General features: G+C 36.7%; 1 protein-coding gene across 4 annotated transcripts in view; it reads left to right on the forward strand.

Annotated features, from left to right (window-relative positions):
- Positions 1–19,604, forward strand: part of LOC123867726 (tolloid-like protein 1) — a 116,107-nt gene that overhangs the window by 46,953 nt on the left and 49,550 nt on the right. For 3 of the 4 annotated variants that reach the window (XM_045909903.1, XM_045909901.1, XM_045909904.1), the window contains exon 2: positions 2,832–3,079. In XM_045909903.1, coding sequence (XP_045765859.1) covers positions 2,890–3,079 — 190 coding nt within the window. In that variant the 5' untranslated portion in view covers positions 2,832–2,889. The remainder of the gene's footprint in view (positions 1–2,831; positions 3,080–19,604) is intronic. The other variant, XM_045909902.1, reaches the window with a different exon arrangement.

The raw sequence follows: 19,604 nt of genomic DNA on the forward strand, positions 1-19,604 counted from the left end.
GTGCAAACTCAGCTTGACCGAGTAGTAACAGATTACACTGCAATATGCGCAGCTCGATAGTCGACAAACTCGTTAGCAACAATTCGACAAGACAAATTATTTTGACCAAAACTTTGGACTTTAGAACCGAAGTTCAGAGAAAAGTTTGCAAGTTTACGTTTTCCATAATAGACGATCATAGCGTCAAAGAGGATCTTAAGTTATTGATTGATGGTTTTAGAACTTTTTTAGGTAAACGTTATGGATAAGTAGGTATGTTGCAGGTAGGCACAATGTCTAAATTAAACAAACAGACAGGTCTAAATCTAATACTATTTTTTTCTGCAGGCGTTAGAATATATTATGAAAGGGATAGCAATACCTATCCGTATTCAAATTTTCAAAATATTTTTATTCAATTAAATCTTTACAAGTGCTTTTGAATCGTCAAAATAATCTACCACTGGTTCGGAATGCCGTTCCTACCGAGAAGAACCAGCAAGAAACTCGGCGGTTGCTCTTTTCAAGTGTTCAATTTACAATAATATGCAATACTGTACTATAATATTGACTATGTACAGTTTAATATACCGAGATCACAGGTGCTCTTCTTTATACCTACTTTCTGGTAAGAAAAAGACGCAAAATACTCAAAAATTTTGTTGTTATCAGAATCAGCGTCATTGTAAATCATACTGAGTTATTTTCTATGAAGATATTTAAGTTTTGTAGAACAAAACAAGTGCAGTTATTCTAGCACCAAACGCAGTTTAGTAGATTTAGGTATACCTACTCGTACCAATATTGTGCAAAATTAGTCAGCGCAGCAAAGCCAAAACTTCGTAACAAAACTAAACTATTCTGAAAAGTTTCTCCCAAACTTTCACGGGCACTGAATTCTGAAAGTTTGTACTTTATGAAACAATCGTTAACCGTTACGAAATACCTGCTTTAATATTAGAAAGAGGTAAGTTTGGATGTAGAATGTAGGTAATCTTCGAAACTACTCATCTGATTTCAAAAAATCTCTTACTGATAAATCTCGTAATTACAGTATGCCTTTGTTATTGGCTGTTATATAGGGCATTGGCTATAAGATATATCACACGGACGAAGTCGTGGGCTAATCACACTATCACAGGCTAATCACATCACACTAAAGGCGAAAGTTTGTGTGTATGTATGTATGTATGTGTATGTATGTATGTATGTGTATGTATATTTGTTAGTCTTTCACGCAAAAACTACTGAACGGATTTGGCTGTAGAATGAAGACAGACTATACCCTGGATTAACACATAGGTTACTTTTTATCCCGAAAAATCAAAGATTTTCCACGGGATTTTGAAAAACCTAAATCCACGCGGACGAAGTCGTGGGCATTATCTAGTTACGCATAAAGGTGAGATTAAGAGCTAAGTAGGAAATATAATATGGCATAAAAGGAAGACGTGACTGACTAACTGACTGATCTATCAACGCACAGCTATGGCTAATGACCTGGCAGGGGGGGAGGTTTCTCCGCGTGTCCCTCTGACTAGCAGAGGGCACAGTGGATGAAGCGGAGGATGGGACGCGGGCGACGTGCGCGTCCCAAGGTCGGGGGACGCACTTCGTTGGTGCGTCCCGGAGGTGCGTCGATGGGGACCGAGCAGGTCCCCGGTGGAGGGTCTGCCTTGGCAGACGTCGCTGGCTGGGTCGCGGTTGTTTGCTTCGGCCGTTCCCGTGACCCAGTCGCCAGGCGACGCGCAGTAGCGCCGCTGGGGTTTAGTGGGTATTCCGGTTGCCTCTCGGCCGGCGAGTCCCACATACCCTCCCTCCGGGGGGGATGCGTAAATGCATTCCCCAGCGTCAAAAAAAAAAAAAAAAAAAAAAAACGCACAGCTCAAACTACGGGACGGATCGGCCTGAAAGGCATGCATGTTATGTAGTTATACTAGAGTAGAGACATCCACTAAGAAAGAATTTCTGAAAATTCAACCGCTAAGGAGGTAAAATAGGGGTTTGAAATATACGTAGTCCACGCGGACGAAGTCGCGGGCTAGTAAAATATTTATAAGTATCTTATGAAGTTATAAGATTCATATTAATCCAAACTAATATCTATCAATTATAAATACGAAAGTGTGTCTATCTGTTGTTATTTTTCATGGCCCATCTTACAAACCAATTTTGACATTTAGTTCATAGATCACACTAATATTATAAAGGCGAAAGTTTGTATGTGTGTGTGTGTGTGTGTGTGTGTGTGTGTGTATGTTTGTTACTCCTTCACGCAAAAACCACTGGACGGATTTGGCTGAAATTCGGAATGGAGATAGATAATATCCTGGATTAGCACATAGGCTACTTTTTATCCCGGAAAACCAAAGAGTTCCCACGGGATTTCGAAAAACCTAAATCCACGCAGACGAAGTCGCGGGCGTCAGCTAGTAGGTTATATCCCAGAGTTAGACATCTAAGGCTTCTTTTATCCCTGAGAATCAAAGAGTTCAAATCACGTGGACAAAGTTGCAGGTATCATCCACTGTTTAATTTTATGACGATACGAAAGTAATATGCTAATTTATATTATTACGCTCCCTATTTACGCTTTTCGGTATATTTTCCTGTTCATTACTCCATTCGCGAAATAAATCTAAATAAATTCCAAGATCTCGCTTATTTTTATGGTAATGATGTCCTACTTATTCCGCTTGATGGAATTACTTCCTAAAATATTTTATGAATACGTCACTGGCGTTATTAGGTTCAGAGATACTTATTTACTTGTATTTACGAATAAATATTATTTTTTGTCATGGTGAAAAGTGTAGTATAATAAATTCTTAACTTAATATTTTTTGTTTCAGGTAGTATACGAGTTTTAAAATTATGTCATAGTGCTGTGTTAAGTAAACATTTGTCAAAATGACGTTGTGGTGCAGTGCGTCCGCTGTGGCGATCGGCGCTATACTGACTCTTTTTGCGTGTGTCGCGTCCGAGGTAACCTTTGTGGAGGGGAGAGAAGAGCCTCACAGATACACAGTAGATGAACTGCTGTCAACGCATTTTGAAAATAAAGACTCTAATGATATTGGGATGGATCCTTGTAAAGCCGGTAAGTTATTTTTTTTTAGATTATGTTGATATGATAAATTGTTTTGCAAGTGTCAGTTTGAAGTTAGAGGTCCTGATCGTTTCAGTAAAATTATTTAAAAGCAGAAGAAACAATTTACTATGTGGTTTTCACAGCAATTTTGTTTCCTAATGTCTAAACCCCATCGTAATTTATGAACTGTGAAGTATAGTCCAGTAATTCTGTAATATGAGATGGAAAGTTTTCAGAATGTTATGCAAATTGGTGGTTTTATAGATTTCGATGTGCTCTTTCCGAATTTTTATTTTGCCACCTCGTACCTTTGCCGCTCGCGCCGCCATCTTGGAAAAATGGCGCCCAAAAACAGTTTTTTCACGATAACTTCTTTCCCACTCATTTTACGATAAAAATAGCAATGTAACAATTAAACTAGAGACAATTTCCTACAATTTGTGTAGTCAGTTTTTTTTGTAGACTCAATAGTTTCAGCGTACGAGCGCCACAAAGCCCACTCCAACACTCGTTTTGGCTAAATAACTCATTTCCACCCCACCATGTGGTAGAGTGAGTGGCGTGATTTTTTTTTATGGCATCTCAAGGAGCCGGTAGTCACCTTCAATTTAAGCCATCAGTTCGACCAGAGAATACTAACACTCTTCAGAATTCTGCTCGAGATAAGAGTAAATATACTGCATCGCAGTTTCGATCTCACGTGCATATGAGCCTTTTTTTTGGCTTTTAAACCCAAAAGATGCCCATGGGACCTTATTACTAAGCCTCCGCTGTCATCCGTTTGCTTGTCCGTCTGTCCGTCTGTCTGTCAGCGTGCTGTATCTCATGAACCGTAATAGGTAGAAAGTTGAAATTTTCACAGAATGTGTATTTTTATTGCCGTTATAATAACAAATAATAAAAATTTCAAAATGGCCGTCATGAAAAAAAATAAAAAAGAGCATTATTTCTTGTATTATTGTACGGAACCCTTCCTATGTGAGTTGGACTCGCACTTGACCGATTTTTCGGCGTCTCGAGCATGTTTATAATGTGGTCGCAGTCAATACACAATATCGCAATTCGTGCATGAAAAATTTTACCTCGCACTACAAACTAAAAAAATAAAAAAATGGGTCAAGTGCAAGCCCAACTCGCACACGAAGGGTTCCGTACCATCAAACAAGAAATAACATTACTTTTTTGTTTTTTTTTTCATGTCAGCCATTTTTAAATTTTTATTATTTGTTGTTATAACTGCAATAGAAATACACATTTTGTGAAAATTTCAACTCCCTATCTATTACGGTTCACGAGATACAGCCCACTGACAGACAAACAGACGGACGGACGGACGGACGGATGACAGCGGAGACTTAGTAATAAGGTCCCGTTGGCATTCTTTGGGTTTGAAACCCAAAAAAAAGGTCCATATTCACATGAGATCGAAACTGCGATGCAGTATATTTACTCTTATCTCGAGCAGAATTCTGAAGAGTGTTAGTATTCTCTGAACGAAGTGATGGCTTAAATTGAAGGTGACTACCGTCTCCTGGAGATACCATAAAAAAAATCACGCCACTCACTCTACCATATGGTGGTGTGGAAATGAGTTATTTAGCCAAAACGAGTGTTGGAGTGGGTTTTGTGGCGCTCGTACACTGAAACTATTGAGTCTACAAAAAAAGATGACTACACAAATTGTAGGAAATTGTATCTAGTTTAATTGTTACATAGCAATTTTTGTCGTAAAATGAATGGGAAAGAAGTTATCGTGAAAAAACTGTTTTTGGGCGCCATTTTTCCAAGATGGCGGCGCGAGCGGCAAAGGTACGAGGTGGCAAAATAAAAATTCGGAAAGAGCACATCAAAATTTATAAAACCACCAATTTGCATAACATTCTGAAAACTTTCCAGATAAGCCCCTTTTTGACGCCCAAATTACTGGGCTAGTAGTTTATACCATATTACAGCGAAATTCATGTCTGTGACGTCACAACACAAACCGTCAAAGTTTATCATCGCCAACGAGCGATAAATCGAAAACGCGCACTCTCTAAGCTTTAAACCCCTGTTCACACGGACGCTTTTCTAACGCGCGTTTTGTACAGCATGGAATGAAACGCACGAGTCTTTCGCCGGCGAAAATTGAAAAATGAAAATCTAACACTACGATATCCAAAGACAGAGTGGTGATGACCTAGTGGTTAAGACTAGTCGAAGGTCCAGAACCGCACTTCTAAAATTGTTGAAGTTGTATGCGTTAAGAAATTAAATATTACTTGGACGCTGAAGAAAAACATCATGAGGAAATTCGCATGCTTGAGGGTTCTCCACAATATTCTAAGGTTGTCTGCTAATCTACATTTGGCCAGAGTATGTATGGCCTGGCCTTTCTCATTCTGAGGGGAACGGGTCTCCAAATGACGGTTGATGATGATGATTGACGTTCTTACCCACACAATGCAGCAACAATGTCACGCTCTTCTATACCTATTCATGTTTCTGTGGTACACATTTATTGTAAGACCATTTATCTCTGTCCTTGTTCTAAATTCTGTGATATAAGTATAATCAAATCATAAAACAAAACATTCGCTTCAAACTAAAGGCCTTCTACAATACTTGCTATGCGACGTCGCATCGCAAGAACGAACGTCCCATGTAAATTCCCACTATACGTTGTGTGTTGCAGAATTATACGATGCAACGATGCCGCAACGCAAGTTAACGCAACGCAAGGCCCTAATACGCGTTATTACAGCTAACGTGTGAATGAGGCCCAAAAGTCAATAAAGCCCGCATTCAGCGAGCCGGAAAACCGGCAAAAACCGGACAATACCTGCGCAAACCCGCTTTGGCAGTGAAAGACCCTCATATTTGTTTTGACAGTCACACAATGAAATGAATGAAAATCCCACCTATTCATTGTTAATAGCTACATCAGGCCCTTTCCTAATACTGAAATAGATTTGTTTAGTATAGGTAGGACTTTCTATACACACTTATAAAAGATTTTCTAATTCATATGTCTGTCTGTCTCTGTCACTGGATGATGTCACTTTAATTATACTTTTTTGATTGCAGTCCCCTTCTGTGTGTGTGTGTGATTTCCGTTCGCAGAAAATTGTGTGATTTTTAGAACACCAAGATTTTGCAATAAAACTTAAAGCTAACCTTATCTAGTTATTGTATAAATTATGCCTACGTGGAGTGGTGCTAAGAATTTCTGCGTAAGACAACCAGGCTGATCCTTTGCGCAAAAAATGACCTCGTAATTTTTTTTTAGCACTAAGTCTCCATGTCCCCATAGTCTTCACGTCAAATGGATCAAAAATGTAATTCTATCAAGAGAGGTATAATCTACCTTGGGCCGCTTGTTTAATTGGATTTCCGTTTGTACCTACTCCAGAAATCGTATAAATTCTTTGACAGATATCAAGATTCGTATGTCAAGGGCTTGGTCAAGGGCTATGAAATGTTAAACAAGATCCTTTTCAACGACATGGCAATGCAAACGTAATTCGATACCTTAACTGAAACCGAACTACATTAAATGTTTCGTCAGTGTAAACTCAAAAATGTAGTAATACAATACAGATGACAGAATGTAGGGCTTAGGAAACTGAAATCAATGCATTGTTAAAGTTTGCTCCACATAATAACAAGCCAATTCGTGTGCCATATCCATAATATTAGCAGCCACTCTCCACACATATTCACATGTATGACGTCTCAACAACTTCCCCTTACCCATGTGCCAACTGTATATTGACGCATGCATTGGCCTGATAAAAATATAGAACCGCCTTATAAGTCTACAAACTATAGCCACAGTACAGACACACACACACACATACATACACACACACACACACACACATAGCACAGAGTACACACACACATAGCACACACATAGTAGTAGAGCACAGTACAGAGTAGTTAGTACAGAGTAGTCCGACGCCTATCTCGTGGTACCGACAATCTTTCAACAAAATACCTACCTATATGTCCCTAATTACGTAGGCTAACGCATAGGTACCACACGAGTGCTCTGTCTAGCTCTAGACAGCTTCGTAGAACCTCTGTAATACCAGTAATACTATCACTACTCATTAGCATTACTAATTCCCAGTAGGTGCTGAGAAGTTTACAGGTGTGAACGACAGCGAGGCATGTTCTATCTATTATCTATAAAAGCCGCCCGTCCTACTTACATTCATCGCTTTAAATATGTCGTAAAAATGAATTCATAAAGGCTTTTACGCCAGTGCGTGTCAGGGGAGTTGTTTGTGCTCATTTCTATACTCTATTCACGGAGAAAAGTTAGTATAGGGCGTCTCTGTTACGTCGTTCCATACAAATGACAAAGACAACCAATCACAAATAACCCTTTTGAAAAGATAGGTCTTTTATAAGTAGTACGGAAAACATAGGCTCGTTTGTTATTGGTTAGTTACTCAAATTGGTTAACGCCCACTGAGTTTTTGTCCTTGTCATTCGTATAAGATTACGTAGCAGAAAGAGCCTTATACTAACTTCTCCCTGCTTCTCCCTGTGGATAGAGGCCACATGGGTTTTAAGATTTTACATCTCACCAACGTTTGTAGAATTCGAGCGTCGAAACACTTCAGCGTCAAAGACCGTCTTATCTTGTCTTGTTTAAAACTGAAATTCGTCCATAAATTGTTGTTGATAACAATTTTTGGAAACTCCACCCCCAAGAGGATTAAAATATGGAGCTTATTCAAGATATTTTAATGAAAATTAACAGGTATTTAGGCCTTCAATTAAAAATGAAGTAATTAATAACTACGTGTTTTAGAGTTTTTGGAAATTCCACCCTCTCTCCGATTTTCAAAAATTCCACTCGAGTAAAGCTGGGTTGGATCAGCTAGGTTATAGTAAGATCGCAATAAGCAAACTTTATCGTAAATTTTAAATGTCTTTATCGTAGAAACAATATTTTACACTGGATGTCTTGAGAATTAAAAGCTTAAAAAGACGATAAAATTTTAGAAAGTCGAATAGGAACTCTAAATACGTACATGGAAGTGCATTACAATATTTAGAACTCCGTTCAATTCCAATTTCCCTACTTTGATGAAAAATTACTGGTCTAAAAGCAATAACAAGTTTAAATTAAAAATTTATAACACCCCCGACAAGGGAAGGTTACAGTAACTAGAAAAGAGCTGATAAGTTTCAAACGGCTCAACCAATTTTCTTAGATTATAGCTAAGAACACTTTCGATCAAGCCAAGCCACCTTTTAAACAAAAAAAAAAAAACTAAATTAAAATCGGTTCATTAGTTTAGGAGCTACGATGCCACAGACTGACACACAGAATCAGATACACACGTCAAACTTATAAAACCCCTCTTTTTGGGTCGGGGGTTAGTAATTAAGGAAATGTTCTGACAGTAGCAAACCAACCAGTTGAAACAAAAGAGGATTTAAATAAAATACTCAAACAAAATGAGCTGAAAACATTACAAACAGATAAATTTAAAACATTCCCACATGAACCTCTGTCTAACTTTCCACGTCCATGTTCTGTCCATGTTACAACCGGAGAGGTGGCGCACGTATTATGCTAGAGGCGGTAATGTCCCGCAAAACGATCTCAATCTGCAGCTCAAACATAACAAGTGTAAATTAAAAATTTATAACACCCCCGACAAGTGAAGGTTACAGTAACTAGAAAAGAGCTGATAACTTTCAAACGGCTGAACCGATTTTCTTGGATTATAGCTAAGAACACTTTCGATCAAGTCACCTTTCAAACAAAAAGAAACTAAATTAAAATCGGTTCATTAGTTTAGGAGCTTCGATGCCACAGACAGATACACAGATACACAGGTCAAACTTATAACACCCCTCTTTTTGGGTCGGGGGTTATTAAGTGTGATACAGTTGTCACACGGCTTTTTCAATGACTTTTCCTTGCAGTTTTACCACAAGAACAAACTGCTAGAAAAAGTGACTGGCGAATAACAGTCGCTATATATTCGTCGTCAAGTAGGCGAAAGAGTTGGGCTTCTTTTACTCTGTTTGTCATTAATGTCGCTATATTTATCAAAATTACACACATCTTTTACGTATTGTACGAGTAATAAGAGAAGAGATTGATTTATAATAATTAATTGTACACTAAACGATGCCCGCGCTTTGATCGCGTGGATATATATTATAACGTTTAAAATATCCCGCGGGAACCATGGACTTTTACAGGATAAAAAGTAGCCTATGTGTTAATCCAATGTATAATCTATATCCATTCCAAACAGCCAAATCCCTCCAGAAAAAGAGTAACAAACATACACACGCACAAGCACTTTGTAATCATTAATTTGAGGCGCTTTTTTGACCCCTGATGGAGTTAGAGTCTTCACCTCTATGTTCCATATAACTCAATAGTTACAACCTTTTTTTCAATTCCCCGAGTAAGGTACACACACTTCGCATAAATCTCGGACAGGTTTCAGCGCCCGCTGAAAAAATGGCGGACGCTCGACCCTACTTTTGTACGTGGAGATGACTGTTTAGCATTTTTTCCTGCGTGTAATGTGAAATGCGCGGGACATACGGACGGCTAGGAAGGCAAACAAAAAGTTTACTGGAACTGGCAAACAGAACCGGATTATTCCGCTTTGAAGTCAAACACATTTTTTAAAATTATTGTGGTGTCTTTATCCAGGTACGTCGATCCCTATTATTAAGATTTTGTACCCGTAGAGTGTCAACGGGACCCGCTGTCCGTCTGTCTGTCAGCGGGCTGTATCTCATAAATAAAATGTAATTGGACTGAGTTATCGCAAATTCAAACTGAAAATATATTTCATTAAGTGCAAGTCTTGGACCAATATTCAATTGTCTAATGATTATTTACCTGAGAAATAAATTTAAAATTTGGACATGTTATTTATTTATTTATTCATAGATTTTGTGTAAGAAATCTGTCAAAATAATTTCTTTATTCATCAAAATATTATATTAGGTGATTGAAAATCAGCCATACCTAAAACAACAATACTACTAATGCTTATTATAAACGCGAAAGTTTGTATGTATGGATGGATGTATGTTTGTTACTCTTTCACGCAAAAAGTACCGAACTGATTTGGCTAAAATTTAGAATGGAGATAGATTATACCCTAGATTAACAAATAGGCTACTTTTATCCCGGAAAACCAATGAGTTCTCACGGGATTCTTAAAACCTATATCCACGAGAACGAAGTCGCGGGTATCAGCTAGTCTATCAATAATTGAGAAACTACTCAATTTTTTTTTGTACTGATTGAACCTCCTATTATTATCGAAAGTGCTGGACTGGTAAAGACATTTAGATCACAAAGATTTTTGTACAATAAAATTTATAATAAAAGTTCATTCTCTTAGAGGCCAGTTAGTAGTACAAAGTTACATTTGAAAGAGCTCTTCTATGTGGTATTTTGCAGCCACTATAATCAAGGCCTCTAGGGTGGGTGCCCTACGCACGTCTTTCAAAATGAACACGACAGACACCGTGTAACATTTTTTAACCCCCGACCCAAGAAGAGGGGTGTTATAAGTTTGACGTGTGTATCTGTGTATCTATCTGTGGCATCGTAGGTCCTAAACTGATGAACCGATATTAATTTAGTTTTTGTTTATTTGAAAGGTAACTTGATCGAGAGTGTTCTTAGCTATAATCCAAGAAAATCGGTTCAGCCTTGTCGGGGGTGTTATAATTTTTTAATTTCCACTTGTAGTACTTATTGATGTTGACTCAATTCTATGTGACCACATAATATTATGGTTCTTCCTTAATCCTTGGTCAAACAATCAATGAAATCAAAATGCTTAGACCATAGAATACCATAATTACGAAGTAAGTACTTCCTAATTCCATGCTTTAGACACAAGCTTTTGCCATGCTCTATGAATCTTGCAGGATGTATAACCGAAATAATCATGGTATAATACATGGCATAGTAACATTATTTTGATATATGAATATTGCAATAGATTGGGCTGGGTAAGCAACGATTGCCTCGAGTCGATATTATCAACTAGCCGATGCCCGCGACTTCGTCTGCGTGGATTTAGGCTTTTCGAAATCCCGTGGGAACTCTTTGATTTTCCGGGATAAAAAGTAGCCTATGTGCTAATCCAGGATATTATCTATCTCCATTCTAAATTTCAGCCAAATCCGTTCAGTAGTTTTTGCGTGAAGGAGTAACAAACATACACACACACACACACACACACACACACACACATAAACTTTCGCCTTTATAATAAGTGTGAAGTGTGATGTGTTATTAGTGTGATAATATTAGATGGATGGCCGACTTTGATTCAATGGAAACCAATGATGAATTAATCTGAGATATGCTGGTATTGCTAAGAAAATGCCTACCTATCCACTTTTTCCTTGAAGGTATTTGAAAGTTAAAAACATGGAAGTGGGTAGCAACTGAATCCAGCTTCCAGCAGTATCTCGCAGAAAAATAAGTAGGTAATCTGTTAAATGTCAGAATATGCAAACAGAAATTTTACGCAAAAAATCCAAAACGTTAAATGGTTAAATACGACTTTTTCCTTATATTCGGCAAATACAATTCGAAAGCAATTTCGAGGGTTAACCGCTTTTTAATTATTTCCTAACGAGATTTGAATTTGAAATTTAAACGTCGATGTTTTCACCATTAGTTAGATATAAATTATATATAAATAACATTTTTTTATGTATTTTTTGGATCCTATTTGTAACTAGCGACCCGCCCCGGCTTTGAACGGGTGCAATTTAGATACTAATGTCAGGTGACAGAATAGAGTGATTAATAAATTTACTTATATTACCGAGTATTTATTCGTCCAAGATATTACCATTATGTATTTATTTACAAGCGTAAATAAAAAATTTATAATACCTCCGACAAGTGAAGGTTACAGTAACTAGAAAAGAGCTGATAACTTTTTTTACTGGATTATAGCTAAGAATACTCTCGATCAAGCCACCTTTCCAACAAAAAAAAAAAACTAAATTAAAATCGGTTGATTAGTTTAGGAGCTACGATACCACAGACAGATACACACGTCAAACTTATAACACCCCTCTTTTTGGGTCGGGGGTTATTAAGTGTGATACAGTTGTCACACGGCTTTTTCAATGACTTTTCCTTGCAGTTTTACCACAAGAACAAACTGCTAGAAAAAGTGACTGGCGAATAACAGTCGCTATATATTCGTCGTCAAGTAGGCGAAAGAGTTGGGCTTCTTTTACTCTGTTTGTCATTAATGTCGCTATATTTATCAAAATTACACACATCTTTTACGTATTGTACGAGTAATAAGAGAAGAGATTGATTTATAATAATTAATTGTACACTAAACGATGCCCGCGCTTTGATCGCGTGGATATATATTATAACGTTTAAAATATCCCGCGGGAACCATGGACTTTTACAGGATAAAAAGTAGCCTATGTGTTAATCCAATGTATAATCTATATCCATTCCAAACAGCCAAATCCCTCCAGAAAAAGAGTAACAAACATACACACGCACAAGCACTTTGTAATCATTAATTTGAGGCGCTTTTTTGACCCCTGATGGAGTTAGAGTCTTCACCTCTATGTTCCATATAACTCAATAGTTACAACCTTTTTTTCAATTCCCCGAGTAAGGTACACACACTTCGCATAAATCTCGGACAGGTTTCAGCGCCCGCTGAAAAAATGGCGGACGCTCGACCCTACTTTTGTACGTGGAGATGACTGTTTAGCATTTTTTCCTGCGTGTAATGTGAAATGCGCGGGACATACGGACGGCTAGGAAGGCAAACAAAAAGTTTACTGGAACTGGCAAACAGAACCGGATTATTCCGCTTTGAAGTCAAACACATTTTTTAAAATTATTGTGGTGTCTTTATCCAGGTACGTCGATCCCTATTATTAAGATTTTGTACCCGTAGAGTGTCAACGGGACCCGCTGTCCGTCTGTCTGTCAGCGGGCTGTATCTCATAAATAAAATGTAATTGGACTGAGTTATCGCAAATTCAAACTGAAAATATATTTCATTAAGTGCAAGTCTTGGACCAATATTCAATTGTCTAATGATTATTTACCTGAGAAATAAATTTAAAATTTGGACATGTTATTTATTTATTTATTCATAGATTTTGTGTAAGAAATCTGTCAAAATAATTTCTTTATTCATCAAAATATTATATTAGGTGATTGAAAATCAGCCATACCTAAAACAACAATACTACTAATGCTTATTATAAACGCGAAAGTTTGTATGTATGGATGGATGTATGTTTGTTACTCTTTCACGCAAAAAGTACCGAACTGATTTGGCTAAAATTTAGAATGGAGATAGATTATACCCTAGATTAACAAATAGGCTACTTTTATCCCGGAAAACCAATGAGTTCTCACGGGATTCTTAAAACCTATATCCACGAGAACGAAGTCGCGGGTATCAGCTAGTCTATCAATAATTGAGAAACTACTCAATTTTTTTTTGTACTGATTGAACCTCCTATTATTATCGAAAGTGCTGGACTGGTAAAGACATTTAGATCACAAAGATTTTTGTACAATAAAATTTATAATAAAAGTTCATTCTCTTAGAGGCCAGTTAGTAGTACAAAGTTACATTTGAAAGAGCTCTTCTATGTGGTATTTTGCAGCCACTATAATCAAGGCCTCTAGGGTGGGTGCCCTACGCACGTCTTTCAAAATGAACACGACAGACACCGTGTAACATTTTTTAACCCCCGACCCAAGAAGAGGGGTGTTATAAGTTTGACGTGTGTATCTGTGTATCTATCTGTGGCATCGTAGGTCCTAAACTGATGAACCGATATTAATTTAGTTTTTGTTTATTTGAAAGGTAACTTGATCGAGAGTGTTCTTAGCTATAATCCAAGAAAATCGGTTCAGCCTTGTCGGGGGTGTTATAATTTTTTAATTTCCACTTGTAGTACTTATTGATGTTGACTCAATTCTATGTGACCACATAATATTATGGTTCTTCCTTAATCCTTGGTCAAACAATCAATGAAATCAAAATGCTTAGACCATAGAATACCATAATTACGAAGTAAGTACTTCCTAATTCCATGCTTTAGACACAAGCTTTTGCCATGCTCTATGAATCTTGCAGGATGTATAACCGAAATAATCATGGTATAATACATGGCATAGTAACATTATTTTGATATATGAATATTGCAATAGATTGGGCTGGGTAAGCAACGATTGCCTCGAGTCGATATTATCAACTAGCCGATGCCCGCGACTTCGTCTGCGTGGATTTAGGCTTTTCGAAATCCCGTGGGAACTCTTTGATTTTCCGGGATAAAAAGTAGCCTATGTGCTAATCCAGGATATTATCTATCTCCATTCTAAATTTCAGCCAAATCCGTTCAGTAGTTTTTGCGTGAAGGAGTAACAAACATACACACACACACACACACACACACACACATAAACTTTCGCCTTTATAATAAGTGTGAAGTGTGATGTGTTATTAGTGTGATAATATTAGATGGATGGCCGACTTTGATTCAATGGAAACCAATGATGAATTAATCTGAGATATGCTGGTATTGCTAAGAAAATGCCTACCTATCCACTTTTTCCTTGAAGGTATTTGAAAGTTAAAAACATGGAAGTGGGTAGCAACTGAATCCAGCTTCCAGCAGTATCTCGCAGAAAAATAAGTAGGTAATCTGTTAAATGTCAGAATATGCAAACAGAAATTTTACGCAAAAAATCCAAAACGTTAAATGGTTAAATACGACTTTTTCCTTATATTCGGCAAATACAATTCGAAAGCAATTTCGAGGGTTAACCGCTTTTTAATTATTTCCTAACGAGATTTGAATTTGAAATTTAAACGTCGATGTTTTCACCATTAGTTAGATATAAATTATATATAAATAACATTTTTTTATGTATTTTTTGGATCCTATTTGTAACTAGCGACCCGCCCCGGCTTTGAACGGGTGCAATTTAGATACTAATGTCAGGTGACAGAATAGAGTGATTAATAAATTTACTTATATTACCGAGTATTTATTCGTCCAAGATATTACCATTATGTATTTATTTACAAGCGTAAATAAAAAAATTATAATACCTCCGACTAGTGAAGGTTACAGTAACTAGAAAAGAGCTGATAACTTTTTTTACTGGATTATAGCTAAGAATACTCTCGATCAAGCCACCTTTCCAACAAAAAAAAAAAACTAAATTAAAATCGGTTGATTAGTTTAGGAGCTACGATACCACAGACAGATACACACGTCAAACTTATAACACCCCTCTTTTTGGGTCGGGGGTTAATAAATATCTGCAGTTGTTTATTCATAAGACAATTATTATTTCAAAAGAATAAGACGGTGTTTTCGATGAAAGCTCTCTAGGTCGGTTTGATTTCTTCTGACACATAATATTATCTTGATCAATTATCGTCATATTTCAACAAATTATCACAAAAGAATATAGTACATAGTACTTAATCTAGTACTGGGTTATTCTCATAATGCATTATAAGAAAAAAAACTGCATTAAAATCCGTTGCGTACTTAAAAAACAGATGGCAGGAAGCGACTTTGTCTTATAGTATGCAGAGATTTTATACAATTTAATTTATACAGAAACTGAAGCAATAATAATTTCAGGAACTAAAAGCTATATTCAAAAGGCGGTCTCTGTTGACACATGCTTGAAGCCCTGGTAGTGTCATATTGTACTGCTGCCAAAGCAAATTCACTCCTATAATAATTCCATAACGGTTATATTTGTGTAACATAGACGACGTAGACCGCTTTCAAAATTACCTCCTCACTGAGGAGTATGGACTGTGGGTATAATGTGGGTATACTAACTGTCAAAGCAAGCCTTAATTACTGATAGTGTGTATGTAATGTGCACTAGTAAATAATATTGATAATGTATGAAGGCTTTAGTGATGGGAAAAATTAAATATGAATACGACTACAATATAGTATCTCTTTGACTATAATGATTTATTTTTGAATGATCAATATTGAATTTGGAATTTAAATTGTGCGTTCCTAAGTAGATTCGTATATAGATAGTTATTTAGGCAACGTCCATCTTGACAGCTTGACATTTGTCAATTGACATAATATTATGAACCTAACGGTTATCTAACCTTCTTTTCTACAAGAAAACTAGAAAAGAGCTGATAACTCTTAAACGGCTGAACCAATTTTTTTGGATTATAGCTAAGAACACTCTCGATCAAGCCACCTTTCAAACAAAAAAAACTAAATTAAAATCGGTTCATTCGTTTAGCCGCTACGATGCCACAGACAGATACACAGATACACAGATACACAGACACACAGATACACAGATACACACGTCAAACTTATAACACCCCTCTTTTTGGGTCGGGGGTTAAAAATAATTAAGGCTTGGGTTTTTTTTTCTTCCGTTACTTTAGTTTTCTGTTGCTTCTGTTATGTTATTTCTCTTTTGTTTCTGTTATTTATTGATTTTGTTGTAGCTATTATTTTATTTTTTGTTCTTTCTATGTTTCTGTTATTTTTTCTGTTGTTTTTGTTATGTTATTTTATTGTTAGTTGTTTTTGTTATTGCTGTTATTTTAGTTGAGAAACAGTTAAAAGTTTCATATTTAAAGTTTTAAGTTAGTTAGCAATTTTCGTTGTAATACTTAATTGATTATTTATTAATTAATATAAGCTAGCAACAAATACTGTAAAACTTCATTTTTTCCTTTTTGATTTTTTCGGAAAAAAGGCTGAAATGCCAGCTACGAGCAGATAGTATCTTTGAATGAATATTGATTATCCATAAATAATTGAGTTTTACTTTATAACTCATTCATTCACATCACTAACAAACGAAAGCTAGGTAGGTACTAGGTACTATGATTTTACGTTCGCAACTGTCCAAGCATATTACACACGACCATTGTGTGAACATTTATCGGAAATGAATCGAAATGTATGAGTACTGTCGCGTGCAAAATGCCTTACGAAAGAAATGATCGTATTTTGTTATCATTCCGTCTCATCACTAGCAAACGGAAGCTCTTACGTCGCGGCGCGTTTTACGTTCGCAACTGTCCGAGCACATAACACACGACCATTGTGTGAACACTCATCGGAGCTGAATTGAAATGTATTGGTACTGTTGCGTGGAAAATGCTTTACGAAAGCATGAGTTCTATTTTGTTACTGACTCTGTCTCATCACTAGCAAACGGAAGCTCAGATACATTGCGACTCGTTTTACGTTCGAGCACATAACACACGACCATTGTGTGGACACTTTATATGGACTGAATCGAAATGTATGGATACTGTCGCGTGCAATCTTTCTTACAGATTATTATCATCATCATTTAGAGAGCTCACTCGCCATTAGCTCTATGCATCAATTGTCATGTCAAAAGTACGATTTTTGTCCTCAAGAGGGGTCTCTCCGTCACTCGCTCCATACAAACGCAGTTCGTCTCTCATTGGAACATTAACCTATCATACTCAATGGAATTTTGTAGAAACGTTCCGGGTACTAATATCTATGCCTGTGGTTTTCCAGATTTCCGTTAAAATATTCGGTTTCAAACTTAAAAATTCACATACAAATCTTTGAGCCCCTGTAATTTTCAAACTACATATTTTTAGAAAAATCTAAAACACCACAGTTTTTAGAATATGTCTGCAAAATTTCATTGACTCTGGTTGCTTAATATTCAAATGAAATTGTACTTGTTTGGAGTAAGTGACGGAGAGCGCCCTGTTAAATTAAAGGTGAAGCGTACTTTTGACATGCCAGTTAAGATGACACATAGACCTAAAATGGCGAGTGAGATCTCAAAATGTATGCACTACTATGCATAGTACTTACACAATAATTATCACTAGTGGGTGAAAATCATGTATCGAAGCGAAGTCGTCGACTAAGGACTTCAAATAGACCAATCAGGTTATTGTTAGATAACGTGATAGTTGTATCATGACATCTCTTAAATTAATCTGATTGGTCAAAACAAAAGCTTTGCTCAGCTCCGCTCCAGTGGTAGCGCACCTTTAGGGTGCCTGTCAATTGGAGCCAAGCGGTGTATTTAGCGCACCAATCAAATTGTTTATTGATAAATCACATAACAATAGTTTGATCGTTCTGTTGAGCACATTGGTCCGCTCCACTCTCACTACAGTGGTCAGGAACCCAAGGATGGGAAGATGACAAAATTAATGGGGTTTTAAAAAACATTCTGAAATAAAACGTGTAAAAAATAAAAAGCAAAATTATGGGCGTCATAGTACAGGCCTACTCTTGTCTATTACAATCTTCAATTTACAATCGATCGAGAGCAGTGCTTGCTTCATTCATACAATACACGCTATAGGAAGCGCAGGCTTCAGCTAAGCAGGCTAAGCGTAGGTAGTAGATTATGCATTCATAACACAAGCATTCATACCTACCATCAATGTAGGTGTAGGTACAATATTACATTATACCGTTTCACTGAGAAGGCTCGTGAGGTACAACGCAGATTGCGGGAGGTTTTGAGTTCAATGTTGCTGTGACCCTCCCGCAACCAACACCCTAAATGGTCAACCTATGCTTTGACCATTTTGTCTTTAATTAAATTCAGACAGAACCCCAACCAGTCCCACAAAGTCTCAGACCGCCACATCGGAGGTCCCTTCCGTTATTTAAAAAAAACCAGCTCCCTAAAGGCACCCTACCACAGTTCACGACAGTTGGGGAACTCCTAAAAAAACCGTCGAGGCTTCGACGTCACTGACAGACGTCAAATGTTAGTACATTTGACTCAGGTAGACCCAAAGTAGCTTTATTTTTGTTTGATTTTACGTCACCATAGTCTAATATTTCCATATCTGCTTAGATAGTGATAATTAATTGTAATATTTGGTAAACAAATGATAAACTAGGATGCTGATAATTAATTGTAATAATTTATAAACAAAATGATAAACTAGGATGCTACATCTGCCTCCTGCCATCGACCATAGATAATGTCCTTTTCTTTTTGTTGTGTCAAGTTATTCACCCTAAACTGTCACAGACAAGTCATAGACCAAAGAGAATCAGAGACACCGATCTTTAACTTATAAAATTACTTCAGATTTTTAACAGTCGGCCATTCTGATTGTCTTTCGTCTGTCCCAGACGACAAAGTATACATTATGTTAACACTGAGTAGTTAGTAGAATATCTATCACATACTCAAAACAAAATATTTCCACTTCCCATTACCCCATTTCCATCTCCATAACAATAACAATCCCCTTCACAAGACTTACTATAATAATTAACATTTTGAAACCAGAGGATACATAAACTCTTACTTTTCATTAATTACTTTCGTAGATACCAATATAATTATTATTGAATTTAATAATAAATTAAATGGACTTGCTACTTGTACATTGTGACAGTTCTTAATTGAAGTTATAATTTACTACACCCATTAAAATTTAACCTAAAATAAAAACAATAACTTCTAATTGGTTAAAATAACCATACTTAA

The sequence above is a fragment of the Maniola jurtina genome, chromosome 8 (genome assembly GCF_905333055.1).
Source record: "Maniola jurtina chromosome 8, ilManJurt1.1, whole genome shotgun sequence".
Classification (NCBI taxonomy): domain Eukaryota; kingdom Metazoa; phylum Arthropoda; class Insecta; order Lepidoptera; family Nymphalidae; genus Maniola; species Maniola jurtina.